The sequence below is a fragment of the Panulirus ornatus genome, chromosome 47 (assembly GCF_036320965.1).
Source record: "Panulirus ornatus isolate Po-2019 chromosome 47, ASM3632096v1, whole genome shotgun sequence".
Lineage (NCBI taxonomy): Eukaryota > Metazoa > Arthropoda > Malacostraca > Decapoda > Palinuridae > Panulirus > Panulirus ornatus.
The window spans coordinates 8,660,139-8,677,204 of record NC_092270.1 but is presented as its reverse complement, the minus strand read 5'-3'; the positions used below and the strand labels follow the sequence as shown (position 1 = coordinate 8,677,204).

The 17,066-nt window shown below is 42.0% G+C and overlaps 2 protein-coding genes across 3 annotated transcripts in view; one reads left to right on the top strand and one right to left on the bottom strand.

Moving 5' to 3' along the window:
* The window catches only part of LOC139763515 (sodium- and chloride-dependent glycine transporter 2-like), a 135,328-nt gene extending 128,463 nt beyond the window's left edge, over positions 1–6,865 (bottom strand). For both annotated transcript variants that reach the window (XM_071689668.1, XM_071689670.1), the window contains exon 1: positions 6,624–6,865. In XM_071689668.1, coding sequence (XP_071545769.1) covers positions 6,624–6,629 — 6 coding nt within the window. In that variant the 5' untranslated portion in view covers positions 6,630–6,865. The remainder of the gene's footprint in view (positions 1–6,623) is intronic.
* A 6,701-nt stretch (positions 6,866–13,566) lies between these two features.
* The window catches only part of PolrMT (mitochondrial RNA polymerase), a 39,411-nt gene continuing 35,911 nt past the window's right edge, over positions 13,567–17,066 (top strand). The window contains exons 1-2 of the mRNA XM_071689660.1: positions 13,567–13,752; positions 15,306–15,419. Coding sequence (XP_071545761.1) covers positions 13,617–13,752; positions 15,306–15,419 — 250 coding nt within the window. The 5' untranslated portion in view covers positions 13,567–13,616. The remainder of the gene's footprint in view (positions 13,753–15,305; positions 15,420–17,066) is intronic.

Genomic DNA, 17,066 nt, shown 5'->3' with positions numbered 1-17,066 from the left:
CCGCTAGGCTAAGGGACTGTATAATAGGAAACAACTATTCGAAATACTAAGTACTCGAATACCCTTCGTCTCACAATGGTGAGCAACCGATAGACCCCGTTGCTCACCATAGTGAGACGAAGGGTATTCGAGTACTTAGTATTTCGAATAGTTGTTTCCTATTATACAGTCCCTTAGCCTAGCGGTTAGCATGCCGGCCTCTTGCACAAGGGGTCCCAGGTTCGATCCTGGCTGTTGGAGGTTTGTATGTTCTATGAAGGTACGCGTTCATATACACTTTATTCGTATATATATATATATATATATATATATGAGAAGCATTATTGTTTCTGTGGTTCATATAGTATGCAACACAAGTCCAAATTAACAATAAACTTGCCTACGAGCACCCTAGCTAGACCCGTGTGGCGTGTCGGGGCCTGAGCTCCATCGCTCACCTGTGACAGTCAAAAAAGAACTCCACGCGTGGGTTCGTCCAGAGAAGCTGGGTGCCGGAATAATGATACGAGTTCATTAACTTGTTCACAAATCTCATCATCATGATTTTACGTTATTCACTTAAGGTCATGAACTAAATAAACGTATCCTGTATAGTACTGTAACACGAGCACGCCTGGCAAATATATCCTTCACGTATTACATCAAAGGAACTACGAGATGATGCTCACATGATTTAAAAAAGAAAAAAAAAATGTCTGGAGAAGATAAGAAGGCCTTGGCGAGAGCAGCCGTGCGCGAGGCAAGAATTCCTTTAAAAAGTCACTGGCGAAGAACCAGGTGGGGTGGCCGCCATAATGAACCCATCAGTGTCGCTGACTGGAAGGACAGTGGCTTGCCGCTGGCAACCTGCCAGGTTCTGCCTCGGGGGCGGGGAACCTCCTGGAACCTGGCATGTCCGGGGGTTCGAATCTATCCCACTGGTATAAACAAGAACTACTCGTACACCTTTTCACTTTCCATGCTTCCAAAAAAAATTTGAAATTAAAGGGGTCGTCCTGCCAGTTACATGTTTTTAAGGGAGGTTTACGTTTCTATAATTTGAAGTTAAAGGGTCGTCCTGCCAGTCACATATTTTTAAGGAAGGTTTACGTTTCCATAATTTGAAATTAAAGGGTCGTCCTGCCAGTCACATACTTTTAAGGGAGGTTTACCTTTCCATAATTTGAAATTAAAGGGTCGTCCTGCCAGTCACATACTTTTAAGGGAGGTTTACGTTTCCATAATTTGAAGTTAAAGGGTCGTCCTACCAGTCACATATTTTTAAGGGAGGTTTACATCTGACTTGTGGGTTTACCTTCATAACTGGAGCTAGATAAGTTAAGCTGGTTTATTTTTTTTTTTACCTTTACCAAGTTCCAAGCTGGAGTTGGATGGAGCGAACGTTTTTTCCTTTCTTTCAAGGCAAAAAAAAAAAAAAAACTGGTTTGGCTGGAGGTTTTATATTCGCCAGAGCCATGCTAGGAAAGGCCAAATTGAAGTTAGTGCCTTTACTATTCTCAAGGATATAATTTGTTAAAAGAGGTGCGCATAAACTGAACCCCAGGATACGCTGGGTTAACTAAGAACATCATCTCAAAACCTTTGCTAAGGGTAGGCCAGTCAGGTGGGTGTGCTTTATCAAACCGTTACTACTTTGTGTTTTATCACATAACTTTACTGACTTGTGCTTTATCGAAGTCTTACTGGCTTGTGTTTGATCGAAACTTTACTAAGTTGAATGATGGTTAGATCACTATGTCAGTTACTGGATAGGTGGAAGTTGAATGATGGGTAGATCACTATGTCAGTTTCTGGATAAGGTGGGTGAAGCAGCTAAGGCTTAAATTCATTTTCAAGTTTTGAGTGACATGAAAAAATCACGTGACCGTCTTGAGAGAGAGAGAGTCACACACGCCAATGGACGTTACTTGCATCTCTGATAACACGGCCCTGACAATCATGTTCCTTGGGGTGGGGGGGCGGTGATGAACCACCATGGGAGCTGAACATGCATATGACAATGCAAAAGACGTCGTAATCAAATGCCACGAAAAAAAATATATATATATATCTATCCACCTCTCTCTCTCTCTCTCTCTCTCTCTCTCTCTCTCTCTCTCTCTCTCTATTTATATATATATATATATATATATATATATATATATATATATATATATATATATATATATATATGTTCCCTCGGATGCCCAGTCCTCTGTTCTTAACGCTACCTTGCTAACGCGGGAAATGGCGAATAGGTTGAAAGAAAAGAATATATGCTATCCCTGGGGATAGGGGAGAAAGAATACTTCCCACGTATTCCCTGCGTGTTGTAGAAGGCGACTAAAAGGGGAGGGAGCGGGGGGCTGGAAATCCTCCCCTCTTGTTTTTTTTTTAATTTTCCAAAAGAAGGGACAGTGAAGGGGTCTAAGTGAGGATATTCCCTCAGAGGCCCAGTCCTCTGTTCTTAACGCTACCTCGCTAACGCGGGAAATGGCGAATAGTTAAAAAAAAAAAAAAAAAAAAATATATATATATATATATATATATAATATATATATATATATATATATATATAATATATATATATATATATATATATATATATATAATATATATATATATATATATATATATATATATAATATATATATATATATATATATATATATATATATATATATATATATATATATATATATATATATATATTCCCATATTTTGCAAGTTAAAATTTTCATTATTTTATTTACCTTGTGAGGGTCTGGTAGCCAGACTTACATCACGTCACATTTTCCATGACCACCACAGACAACTTTCACTTCGACTGTCGGTGGAATATTTTCCAAGAGAAAGGTCTAAAACTCTTTTTGACGAGGTTAAAGCGCGACTTTTTGGATCGTATAATCATTCGAGTGGAAAGCAGTCGAACAAGTGTATCGTTCAAGTCAAACCACCTTGTTACAATTTGTAAAAAAAAAAAAAAAAAAAAATAAAAAAAAATTATTCCACCGCCTGTGGCTCTGACACTAACCTCTCCCATTGGTTCCTCTTGCCCTCTTGGGTATTACGTTCATCCAGAGTCCTACAGGTCTTCTTCCACCCCGCCATACTTGTCTACCGTCTCACGGGACAACGGGACACTGGGTACATCGGTAAAACGAGCTGTCACGTGAAAGTCTTAGGCACCAAAACGAAGCAAAGAATGAAAACCGAAATACCCCAAACAAAATATGGTAGAATGTTCGATCTCTGAGCTACAAGCCTAAATTTCTGTAAATACAAAACAACTATAACTGATCTTCACATGGAGCTATTAGCATGAATTTAATTATATTTAATGAAAGCACTACGAAAAAAGGATGAAGTGTATGATAAAAAAACACCCATTAAACGGATGTCAGAAATAAAAAGCTAAGCTCTCACTTTTTAAGGGCCTTCAAAAAAAATGTTGTAATATCGTAATAAATAATGTTGTAATGTATTACATTAATATTGCAAGACAAAATATTTATTCACAGTATACTTTACGTACCTAAAACAAAATGCACATTGAGAATTTAGATGGGTTCCCCCTTCTCAGAACAACTCTCTCGAGGCGCGGTAAAAAGACTCCCTTTAACACAACGTTCCTATTTATCTACTGCTTCAATCTCTAGTATCAATTACCTGAATTCTATTTTTTCCCGCGTGATCCCCACACTCGCGGGTGGAACCAATGCTCCAGTCCTTTCATTTGAAAAGTCAACACGGGAGATGTTGCTGACAGACAAGGTAATTATGGTCATTTTTAACTTTGCTCTTTCTATTTGACAGTGTCGAAGGGCCAAGCATGCATGTAGCTGAGTGCGTTGATAGCTTGCTCGAAGAGAAAATGAAAGTATTCATGAAATGTACCATGTGAGAGATCGGAGGAGCCATGCCTGACCGCCAGCGCCTTTTCTCTTCATAGCTTTGGTTGTGTACATAGGATCTCTCATGTCCCTATAAACAAAGACGGAACTTAATTTATTTTCAATAAGATACTCTTTAAACGCGTGTCCAGGCTGGAGTGAACGCTACGTGCCCCATATCGAAATGGCATTTACTGAGCGAACTCTGTGGTAGGAAACTAACGAAATCAAGAGATGTATTTTATTTTATTACCCGAGTCATTCAAATAAATTTAGACTCTATGATTTTAGAAAGTATGCAATAGAGCTGTAATATAAGTGTGCCTTCGATTGTGTTGACGTTTTTATGTATTTTAGTGGGAATAATTTTTTTACTAGTATACTTACCGAAACTTCTGGAACCTTATGGTTCTCTTGCAAATTCATGAAAGAAAAATTGCGACAGGTCAGAAGCTTGAGACACAAATAGTGCTTGTGAAACGCTGCCTTTATCACCAGTAATGCATATAGATTATCATTTTCATAAAATACCAACGTAAAAGCGTTGCTTCATGAATACATACCTGTATATTTTTGTTCTGACCGTGTCTTTAAAAGCGCTGCCCCGTTGTCAGCCATGCAACTCCAAGACATTTAAGCGGGAATATTTATTGAATTATGATTAGGCTTGAGTTCTTGGTAGCTTCATGACGATTATGTTTTGATCACAGGCAATGCCTCTTAAAACTTTCCCACTTATTGACGTTGGAGAAACAGTTCCCCATATAGTTGCCCAACATAGTACAGCAATATCATACTATGTAACTTCATGTTTTAGAATAAACTGACAGCTACGATGACTATGTATGTATAGCAACAGGCGATGATAGTACGAAGGTAGGAAAGTGGCAGCACCAGGCATTGCTCGCGAAAAGAAGTGTGGGGGGGTGGGAGTGTTGGTCTCAATACTTTCACATAACGTTATCTTATTTTTTTCCTTTTTTTTTTAACCTAACGTAAGGTACTTAAGAGCTTCTATACCATATATGTATGTGGGTCGAATTTTTTCCCCCCCATGAATCTGTGGTGGGACGAAACCCCTGGCCCCAGACAAGCAGTAGGAAAGTGTGTGTGTGTGTGTGTGTGTGTGTGTGGCGGTGACGTCACGCAAGAGAAGACAGGGCAATAGGTAGCACGGTGGACGGTCACCGGAACGCAATTGTGGTTTCTTTTCTGCATCCAAGTATGACCAGGACCGAAGATCTCATTGTGATCGCGACGCAGTATACTAGAATATATATGTGCGCAGACTTATCTTTCTCCTCTTTCTACTACGTCCCTTATAGAGTGTAACCGTTACGTCCTTGGCTGTGTTCGAATTTTTCATGATTGAATTCATTATATTCATCTTGTATTTTCTCTTGGTGTTCTTTTTGTGCTTATCACTTTACTTATTCTGGTGGCATCAGCCAAACGTCTCTATACTTTTGTTTTTTTTTTTATGTTGTCCACGTCTGATGCAGTTGCTAGAAGAACTAATAATACATTTTCGACATTGTCCCATTTGCTAATGCTGTGCCTCAATTATTTTTGTCATAAGAATCTTCTGTAAGTCCCGTTTTCTGATTTACCCCTCGAGTTCTGTTCTGCAATTTCTTTTTTTTTAAGATTAGCTTGTGGTCAGATGCCTTGATAAAGTCATCCAAGACACTATCCATTGCACTTCCCTTCCAGTAGTGTTTCACCTATGTCTTGATGATCCATGAATTACTGTTGCCGATACCTTTTGTTCAATGTAATTATAATCTCCCTGGTCGGTGGCTGCTTACCACCTACTAGAGAGAGAGAGAGAGAGAGAGAGAGAGAGAGAGAGAGAGAGAGAGAGAGAGAGTCCGAGCAGGTCTTCAGGCACAAGGAAGGAAGCGGTGGGGGTTGGGTGGGAGTTAGGAATGAGGGATGGGGTTTGTGGTCGGAGATGGGGGATGGGGTGGGGATTTCGGTAGGGGAAGGAAGGGGGGTGTTGTCAGGAAGACGACCAGCAGACCAGCTGACCAACATCCTGTGGACGAAGCCTTGTTCTGTGTAAAGAAGGATCCTCGATGGATAAGCGAGTGGATGGATTTGTGGTTGCTTGGTCGGGTAGGTGACTTAGTCTGTAACTACCTGGACAAACGGGTCGAGGGATCAGCCAGTGGATGGAGCAGTAACTGGGTGGATTAGTGAGTGGGTAGAGCAGTAGTTTGATTGAAGATAGTGGATAGTGGACTGGGTGGATCTCTGAACGGATCACTCAGTGAATTAATAGCTGGACGGATCAGTGAGTGGACCAAACGGGGGATGTGGATCAGCACCTGGATGGAGCGGTGGATGGTTGAGGGTTGATGGAGTTGCTGGTGAAGAGTTGTCTGGTGGACTGGATCAGTGGGTGTATCTGAAGAGTGGATCAGTAATCTGGACGGATCCTGTGATGGATTAGTGAGTTGACGGATCAGAGGATGAAAGGATGAGTGTGCTGAAGAATCAATAGATGGATTGTTCATAGATTAGTAAGTAGGTGGATTTAATTGAGTTGTTGGATCAGTAGGTAAATGGATTGGTGAGCTGATAGATTCGAGGTCAGTGGTTGGAGTAATTAGTGGATCAAGTCTTTCATGGTTGCTTCATTAAGTGGATCGATTCGTGTGGTGATGGCTCTGTGGGGTGGGACTAATCTCTGGGTGGTTGGTTGAGCCACTGGTAGAATAAGGTGGGGTGGGGAGGGGGCAAACTCACCGCCATGGCAAGGGGCAGGTGTGGTGCTTGGCGATGCTGCTCCTGTGGTGTGCGACGCCACAGCGCGTCCCTCAGAAACACAGCAACCGTACACCCGGCGTGAGTATCCTGCGATGCGCGAACGCTCCCTCTGTGTCGGCGTGGGCGGCACAGCGTGCGACGACGCTAAGAACCACGGCACTTTAAGTACAGACGGTGTGGCGCGGGCGGCGACCTACCCTCGACTGGCGGTCGGCGGAACCTTGCTCCAACACCACCCCTCACCGTGCCCGCTTCTCCCGGGGGTTCCACCTCCTCCCTCCCACCGTACACCCTCCCCCCAGCATCCATATCTCTCCCCCCACCTCCCCAGGATCATGGTCTGCTCGCTGTAATCTGCTGGTTGTGCCGGAGGGCGCCCATAGACCTGTTCCCCAGCCCAGCACTTACCCACACCTGCCGTGGAGGCTCACCTAGGAGGAAGTGACGTCGGTCTGTTGTTACTGGGCGAGCGACGAAAACAAAGGAGGGCGCTGGCCATCTTCTCGAAGTGCAGCGCGGTGAGATTTGAACATGGTAGGGGAGTAATGCTCTGCGTGTATATGTGTGTGTGTGTGTGCCCCCTCGTGCCTTGTTAACCAACGCGTGGACACCTCCTCACTGCGGGCTGGGCCAAGCGTCGGAACACCCCGTCTGTATAATCCCCAAGGGCTCCTGCAGATGAGGGCCCGCCGCCGGTGGTGGTGGTAAAGTCGTGAAGAAACCTGGGGGGGAGGGATCTCGAAGCGTCGTGTGTTACTTGCTCGCTTGGGGAGGGAAGGGCCAGTATGGTCATTCTGTCGTTACGTGACAACTGTCCTATATGAGCAGTGAATTATACATACTTCTCAACCTTATTGACGATGTTGTGTAGGGTGGGGGATTCATCATACTTTCAACCATATTCACCCTTAGGTGCCTTGTTATCTTCCACACAAGGGGTTTTTGCTCTTGTACCAGGAGAGTTTCGTCTTCCACCTGTCTCTCAACCGAGCGTGGAGCCCCTCTCCCACCTCATAAACACTCCCGCTATTAGTATCACTCTTCTCCCATCTCTTTTTCCGTAGGCCGTGAGGGTCGGTCCATCTCTCTCTCTCTCTCTCTCTCTCTCTCTCTCTCTCTCTCTCTCTCTCTCTCTCTCTCTCTCTCTCTCTCTCTCTCTCTCTCTCTATCTATCTATCTATTTATCTTCTGCAGGTATCGTTTCGGTCGTAGCCCTCGCCAGGCGGGGGTGGGAGGGTCATCATGTGTCCCAGACCCGCTGTGGGCTGTTTCCTTCCCATAGTTTTTTTTTGTGTTGTGACCAGACACACACATGGATTAGCCCTCAGGACGCTTCCTCCATACCGTGCACGAGGACGCTGTGGAATTCTCTTCTATCTTTTGTTTTTTTTTTTGCGTCTATCTTTTGTTTTGTTTTTTTTTGCGTCTATCTTTTCTTTTGTTTTTTTTTGCGTCTATCTTTCTTTTGTTTTTTTTATTTATTTATTTATTTATTATACTTTGTCGCTGTCTCCCGCGTTTGCGAGGTAGCGCAAGGAAACAGACGAAAGAAATGGCCCAACCCCCCCCCCCCATATACATGTATATACATACGTCCACACACGCAAATATACATACCTACACAGCTTTCCATGGTTTACCCCAGACGCTTCACATGCCCTGCTTCAATCCACTGACAGCACTTTTTTTTTTGCGTCTATCTTTTGTTTTGTTTTTTTGCGTAACCTTTGCACCTTCAAGGGTTGGGTTTACTACACGCTCATAAGGAGAAATTAATGCAGGTTATCATTATCAGCCACACTTGGGTCTCCTGTTTCTCATGAATCGCCTCCTCCCACTTGTCATGCATGCGAATAGATCGTCTGCTAGAGAATTTTGCGAAGCGTTTGCCATACGTATTGTGATTTATATTTACTTCTTTTTTTTTTGCTATAGCTGACAAGGAATACAGAGAGGATTGATATCCTCTTAAGCTCCTTAGGCGGTGGTAGACCCGACTGACTTCAAGTGGAAAACAGTATAGGAAAAAAGAAAGGCGAAAGGAAGTAGATCATTTCCACCACCTCGTGCCATACGTAAAGAAATAAAAGGACGCATCATAACGGCCAGTCCTCGTGTTGTGTTCGGTCTCCACGCACAAGCGACGGGAAGCAGCGGCCAGCTCTCCCGTGCCGCGGGAGGAGGAGAGACGCGCGCAGACACACCTCACGAAAACAGTAGCCTAAGTAATACTGTTACATTTGTTATTCTGCGCGCGCATGTGTGTGTGTGTGTGTGGGCTACGACGTTGTGTTGTTGTGTGTGTGTGTGTGTGGGTTACGATATTGTGTTGTTGTGTGTGTGGATGTGTGTGTGTGTGGGTTACGACATTGTGTTGTTCTGTGTGTGGATGTGTGAGTGTGTGTGGGTTACGACATTGTGTTGTGTGTGTGGATCTGTGTGTGTGTGTGGGTTACGACATTGTGTTTGTGTGTGTGTGTGTGTGTGTGTGTGTTGGGATGTATCATATTGTATAGACTCGGCGTTGTGAATCATATACATGTCCACGGCTTACATGGTGGACACTGATGGGGTGGGTGTGGCCACACGTGCAGTTGGGTCACTGTGCGTCGCTTGGGGTAGGCAACCGCTCATCTATTTCTCACTCACAGGCCTCTTGTTTATCATTCTAGCCAACCACAGTCGAGATGGGGGGGTGGGGCGTGTGTCCTTGTTAAGTCAACCTCTCAATTGCCTGTTTCGTCTCCTTAACCAGTCAGAACTGACCGTTGTGTAGTTCGCTTCGATTCCCGATTTCCCTCAGCTGCTGGTGCCCAGCCATGGAGTGTGATTTTTTCTTTTTCTGCCCATAATTTGTAGCCACAGTATTGCATTGCATTGCATTTATTTGTGTTATATTTCGACCCTGTGTAAGGTGTACTAATACTACTACTCCTCCTCGTAATTGTTTGTGTAAAGGAAGAGATTTCTTGGTTTGAAGACATGTGGATTAGGTTAATGTAACTGTTTGTGCCCTGTGAATAATCTATTCTTTTTGTATCATTTGTATTTTTAATGTCAATGGTTTTAATCCCTGTGTTAATCGTGTTACATAACAGTACCAAGAGAACACAAAGAGGTGAACAGAACGTGAGTAATTGAAAATAGGCGGGAGAAGGCTTTCGCTTCCATGCTAACGGGTGATGGAGTGGCGAGGGAAGGGAACCAACTCCACATATGCCAGCTCTACACATTGCAGTGTTGTCATTTGTGACATGTACTGATGAGATTACTATATGTTGCCCTAACGTTTGCGTTAAAGCTGGGATGATTTTAGGGGTCTGTATTCCTGTATTCCTATCTTCGAATTGTACTGAAGCCTAGTGGTTTTGCGGTAGGAAGCAAGTGGGATAAAAAGTTGTGTAGATCAGGTGTTTGCTTTGAAGAATGTTTGTAGAAATACTTAGAAAAGCAAAATGGATTTGTATGTAGTATTTATGGATCTGGAGAAGGCATATGATAGAGTTGATAGAGATGCTCTGTGGAAGGTATTAAGAATATATGGTGTGGGAGGCAAGTTGTTAAAAGCAGCTTTTATCGAGGATGTAAGGAATGTGTACGTGTAGGAAGAGAGGAAAGTGATTGGTTCTCAGTGAATGTTGGTTTGCGGCAGGGGTGTGTGATGTCTCCATGGTTGTTTAATTTGTTTATGGATGGGGTTGTTAGGGAGGTGAATGCAAGAGTTTTCGAAAGAGGGGCAAGTGTGCAGTCTGTTGAGGATGAAAGAGCTTGGGAAATGAGTCAGTTGTTCGCTGATGATACAGCGCTGGTGGCTGATTCGGGTCAGAAACATCAGAAGCTGTTGACTGAGTTTGGTAAAGTGTGTGAAAGAAGAAGGCTGAGAGTAATTGTGAATAAGAGCAAAGTTACTATTAGGTAGAGTAGTGTTGAGGGACAAGTCAGTTGGGAGGTAAGTTTGAATGGAGAAAAACTGGAGGAAGTAAAGTGTTTTAGATATCTGGGAGTGGATTTGGCAGCGGATGGAACCATGGGAGCGGAAGTGTATCATAGGGTGGGGAAGGGGGCGAAAATTCTGGGAGCGTTGAAAAATGTGTGGAAGTCGAGAACGTTATCTTGGAAAGCAAATATGGGTATGTTTGAAGGAATAGTGGTTCCAACAGTGATATATGTTTGTGAGGCGTGGGCTATAGATAGAGTTGTGCGGAGGAGAGTGGATGTGCTGGAAATGAGATGTTTGAGGACAATATGTGGTGTGAGGTGGTTTGATCGTGTAAGTAATGAAAGGGTAAGAGAGATGTGTGGTAATAAAAAGAGTGTGGTTGAGAGAGCAGAAGAGGGTGTTTTGAAATGGTTTGGTCACATGGAGAGAATGAGTGAGGAAAGATTGACCAAGAAGATATATGTGTCGGAGGTGGAGGGAACGAGGAGAAGTGGGAGACCAAATTGGAGGTGGAAAGATGGAGTAAAAAAGATTTTGAGTGATCGGGGCCTGAACATGCAGGAGGGTGAAAGGCGTGCAAGAAGTAGAGTGAATTGGAACGATGTAGTATACCGGGGTCGACGTGCTGTCAATGGATTGAACCAGGGCATGTGAAGCGTCTGGGGTAAACCATGGAAAGTTCTGTGGGGCCTGGATGTAGAAAGGGAGCTGTGGTTTCGGTGCATTACACATGACAGCTAGAGACTGAGTGTGAACGAATGTGGCCGATGTTGTCTTTTCCTAGCGCTACCTCGCGCACATGCGGGGGGAGGGGGTTATTTCATGTGTGGCGGGGTGGCGACGGGAATGAATAAGGGCGGACAGTATGAATTATGTACATGTGTGTATATGTATATGTCTGTGTGTGTATATATATGTATACATTGAGATGTATAGATATGTATATGTGCATGTGTGGACGTGTATGTATATACATGTGTATGTGGGTGGGTTGGGCCATTCTTTCGTCTGTTTCCTTGCGCTACCTCGCTAACGCGGGAGACCGCGACAAAGTATAATAGATAGATAAAAATAAACGACAGTTGTCTATCAGGACTGAAGGGACGACCAGGTTTCACTTCGACAGCATGATAGAACAAAGTCTACGAGATGTTCTTGGAGGTAAAATCTTCCTTGCCCTCACTCAATCATAGTCCACATATGCATCATGACAGTAACTTGTGTAGAATCTAACCTTGACGGCTTTTGCAACCACGGTCTCCCGATGGCTTTGTCGTAAAGCCTTTCTCCTTACAGTCACAATTCACAATCCAGGTGACGTAAGTGAAACGTCACTCCACCGCCGCCCCCCCGCCTTGCACGCAATCGTAATTCACACCACACAAGTATGAGGTTCAATGGATCTCTCAGGCCTTGCATCGCTGCCTTGGATGTACCGTCGCCCAAGAAACGCATTGAGCCATGCGACTTGAGCAACCCTGGCTTGGCCCCCCCTCCACCAGCATGAGAACCTCTATGTCTTCGGCAACGCCCTTCCTCTCCTGAAGCAGTAGGATCACAAGAACGTGGTAACAACGCCCCATCACACTTGTAGTACACCCACGGGTCCTCGACAATGCTTTCTCCTTTTCTGCATCAGGGACCTCGACAGCGCCTTCTCCTTCCTGCTGCAAAATGATCAAGAACCAGACAGCCCCTCTTCCCTCCTGTAGCAGCACCAAGGAATCTTCGAAACGCCTTCTCTCTCTCTCTCTCTCTCTCTCTCTCTCTCTCTCTCTCTCTCTCTCTCTCTCTCTCTCTCTCTCTCTCTCTCTCTCTCTTGCAGCACCATGGGACTTTTCACTTCGCTTCCTTTTCCGTCACCTCCCTCAGTCATCACATTCCATGACGAGATGAGACACCCCAAAACACTTTGTATCAGTACAGAAGAGTAAGATTATATCATATGTTATTGGGGGAGTTATATTTCAGTACATGTGTAGTGGTTCAGCTTTGCTGCCTGTGAATCACATGTTGGCAGTCGGCTCCCAGCCAAGCCAACCCAGCCGTTCACCCTCCAGTTAGAGAGGCTGGTGGATAAATACGTAAGCAGCGAATCCGAAATGATCATTATAAGTGGCGTGAAATTGCTGACGCCAAATTCGTTACAAAAACTCAATGTTTGTGTCTACAACGTAGTTCCTTCTCTTGATTGTTGGTATGTATGGCATAATTCTGAGACGTGGTGAGTACTGTAGATCAGTGATATTCATATGACAGTAAGGTTATCAGCTTGTCTTTGCAATGAATTCTAGTAAGATTTTTTTTTTTTAATATGTCATCTGGATCTCCGTGTGTCATATTCTTGATCTTGTGAACCAATGAAAGAATTATTAGGCGGATATGTCAGACAAATGTTTTCAGTGAGATAATATTCTCACCCCTGAGTGACTGTCTACAAGGTTAAGGTCAAAAGGTCATGGTAATTTTCGTGTCTGTCTAATTGTGCCTGTCATTTTGTGATAAAAGATACATGTACTGTAAAACAACATTGACAAAAAATCCTGGTCTTTAATTAGCACCTATTGTCACATGTAATGTGAGATATATGAAGTTGGTGTATATTTTGAGAGTATATGTTAGCGCGTAGCAGGTTATGGGTGCAGGCAAAGTTCAGAGAGTTCACCTGTTACATAATGTCCAGCATCATGACTGAAAGGATATCATAATAATGTACATATTTATCATGGAGTTTTGATATTTCTTTTTTTCAATCATCACAAATTGTATGAAAATACCTATCGTCATTATTTTCGAACATACTTTATGATCAAAACTGTGTCGTCTGCTGTATAAGCAACGAAACTAAAACATTATTTAGTATTTATTAATGCGATACTGAAACAAAAGACAGCCAGAATATAAGTTCTAAAGGTACTTCCACCCCAAGTTCCGTATCAAGATCCTACGTTTAATCCTAAAGATATTCCAACCCTCTTAGCCGGACGGCAGGATTTGTTATGGTTATCACGATTTTGGAAGTTGGGTGAAGCATGGCACCTGTAATTTGTTTTATTCGATTAATTCGTCCTGGAACCCGTGCCATACCGAGAACAAGTGCCAGAATAGTGCTGCAAGGAGAGGAGGCAAGGCTGTTAGACCGGCGGTGTGCTGCATGCTGCAGACGAGGTCAGTGGTTTCGAGGGTAGCTAAGGCAACTGCAGTCGCTTGCCGACATAAAACCCCAACTCGGCCTTAATAAATGCTTCTAGACCTTGAGATTTGCAGATTTTTTTTTATATATATATATCACAAGGATTGTAGATTGACTCGGTTAAGATGACGTTGAGGATTATGTATATGTCTAAAGTTGACTGAGTGGAGCCGGAGGGAAGAGTAATGTTTCAGTTTAGAGGCACCAGAGAAAGATACAGATTTGAAGAATAAAAGTACAAGAAGGGATTTAATCCTGGGTTCTTGATTTATAGTATTAGTTTTATTCAGTTGATTTTGAAATGGATGAGGACAGCTGCGAGAAGGGAAAGTATAGGGCAGAAGTGGAGGGGCACTTCAAAAAGATACATAAATTTGGACGAAACACATATCTGTGGAGTCTTTTCAATAAGTACAATTAATATAGAACTTAGGGATGTCAAGTGATAATTTCCTAAACGAAACAAGATTCTTTGTTGGAATAGATAGATAGGCTGTGAACATGAGGGAGACTCTGTAGGGTGAAATGGAGGGTAGTTATCCACCTTCAAATAAATAACTTGGAAATGCAGCCATCACAGATCAAAGTTATGAACCCAAACCAACTGTTGTAGCATAATTCATTTGGTGTTTGTGTTGCACCCCAAAAAAAAAAAATTTAAAAGACAAGAAAAAGTTAACGAAAATTCACATCAAATCATTAACTTCAAAATAGAAATGTGGTGAACATGTTAAAAAACCATTTGATGCTCATAAAAGAATACTTAAGTTAGAATGGGATGCATAGTCCACCTCATATGTGATAGTGGAACAAAGTAGATTCATATCAAGAAACAGATGCCCCTTATGATTGACAGTGCACTTCATCTCATTAATTTTGAAATATCATTTACTTTTTTCCTGTATTTATGAAAAATTTCCATTTGTAAGATAGTTCATATATCCACTAACAAAGTGACACTAAGTAACTAGATATTCACAAAGCAAATTTTTGGTAAACGGTGCATTTTTATTTTTTGACATGATAAAACAGTGTTTCACATAAAAGAACAAACCCTGACATGTACCTTTTATTTAGATTTGAAATACTTATTTTGATATCTAGTTTAGGTTGTGTGAGACTGCAAAGAGAACGCCATCTAATGTTGGTATATGAAGTGTGGTACTTTCCATTTAGTTGTCCATTTAAGAAATTAAAGATTTTGTGTTGTATGATTAGTGTCAGGGTATCATTATATAAAGATGCATACCTAAAACACACTTTTACCTTTGTATATTAGATTTTCTGATCACCTTATATGATGTATAGCATGCAAATGTACATGGGGAGAATACTTCTAAATTTTATGAAACCTCATATTATATGGGGTTATGAAACAGAGGGAAAGTGTTGGGTTAGATGAAGAACTTGGTATGTGTTATACAAACGTTAACAATTACGAAATAAGCCAAGATGTAAGGAAAGGTAAAAAATCCTAAAGAATTGAACCATGGTTATGCAAGGTTAATGCTCTTATTGTGTTTCGTAGATTTGACAAGAGGATGGATGATACGCAGTCAGTCTACTAAAACACACACTCAGCACCCTCAGTCACAGCCAAAAAGTCGCACCAGCAAGAAAACTACTGTGGATATTATTCGTGGTAAGCCAAAGTATTTAGATGATTCTTTGAAAATTTTCTTTAAAAAATGAAGTCTTGGGGTTTAATTTGATATATTGCTGTGGGCATAATCATGATAGAGTACATATTATTGGAGTTATGGTGATGATACGGATATACAGAAGTTATAACTGTAAGTGATAATTGTTGTAAATCATTTACTCTTGTAATTATGATAAGTAAAGACTTTATTCTGGTTTGTCTCCCATTTTGAGGTGATATCTCCTTGGGCAGGAAGAGATAGCCTAGTCCGGGTTTTTGACATTGCACACAGTACATGATTCCCACAAACTTTTTTTCTGGCTTTGGGACTACTCTTTTATTCCTCGGGTTTAGAGTGCAGGGCACTTCCGCATGTCTGTAATGCATGACGAAAATTTAATGCTGGCATTAGAGGAATTATTGTGTCAGAGCAAGGTATGGGCATAAGCACAGTCTGATTGAGAGAGCTGATCAGGGTGTGCTGTAATGGTTCTGGTCATATGGACTAATAGACACTAACCAAGAGGATCTACATGGCATAGTGGAGGGGGAAGAGAGAGAGACCAAGAAGATGGAAGGATGGATTGAAGGATGCTTTTATGTCACTCTTATTAGAGCTGGAACATTCTGGATGGCAAGAGGCATGCTGTGGATGTGACGAGTTGGATCAGTTTGGTGTATGGGAGATGACATACTGTTAGTGGACTGAACCAAGGTATGTGAAATGGTAAATAATGGATTAGTCCATAGGTCTTGGCTTTAGAAGATAGGCTTTTGGTTTTGGTGTATTGTACATGACAACAAGAGATTGGATGTGTACAATGGAGGACATTATCTCTTCTTAAGTTTACCTTATTAAGGTGGGAAAAGGCGAGAAGGTATAAAACAAAAATGTAGTCTTGTATACTGATTATGAGAATCCCTTCTGCCATTGTTATTAAACTGATTAAAGTTCATTTGATGTATGAATACGAGGAGTGGTATGGATAGGGTATGGTACTAGGATGAGATTTATCTTTGTTTGTGAAGGATAATGATAGAGCTTAGCAGATGATTGGCAGAAACATGGACTTCACTTTTGTGTTGAGAAATTTAAGGAGTATTACTGTCATTTTGAGGTTTTCTGTGTTAATAGTTTTATGAGGTTGACATGTGAAAAAGGCAGATTTGATGATGAGAGGGAGGTTTAGAGATATATAGTTTACTGCCACACCTCTTAACCTATCATTTACTTATTCGATTACCCTTTCTCAGACCACATCTGTCTTCAAACATTTAATTTCCAACATACCCACCATGATCTCTACTTTTTTATGTAGGATCCATGCCTTACATTCTTACTGTTAGGCAGTGACCTCTTTTACACATTCCTCAATGTGCCTAGGAACTTTCCCTCCTTTTTATACCTTGACTGGCAAGCTGTTTAACCCATATGCTATGGTGTTTGAAAGGCCTTTTGGCATATGTTTGATTTTAGTATAATGCATTCACTAAGGCCCCCATTGATTTATATTTCTTACAATTTCCAAGAAATCTTTCATATTTATAGGATTAATGCTATGGGTGTTCCATGAGTGTAAAGTGGCTGTAAATTTCCTTTTCTTCTGTGATGCCAACCTTTAAGGGTAATAGAAAATGAGCTGGATT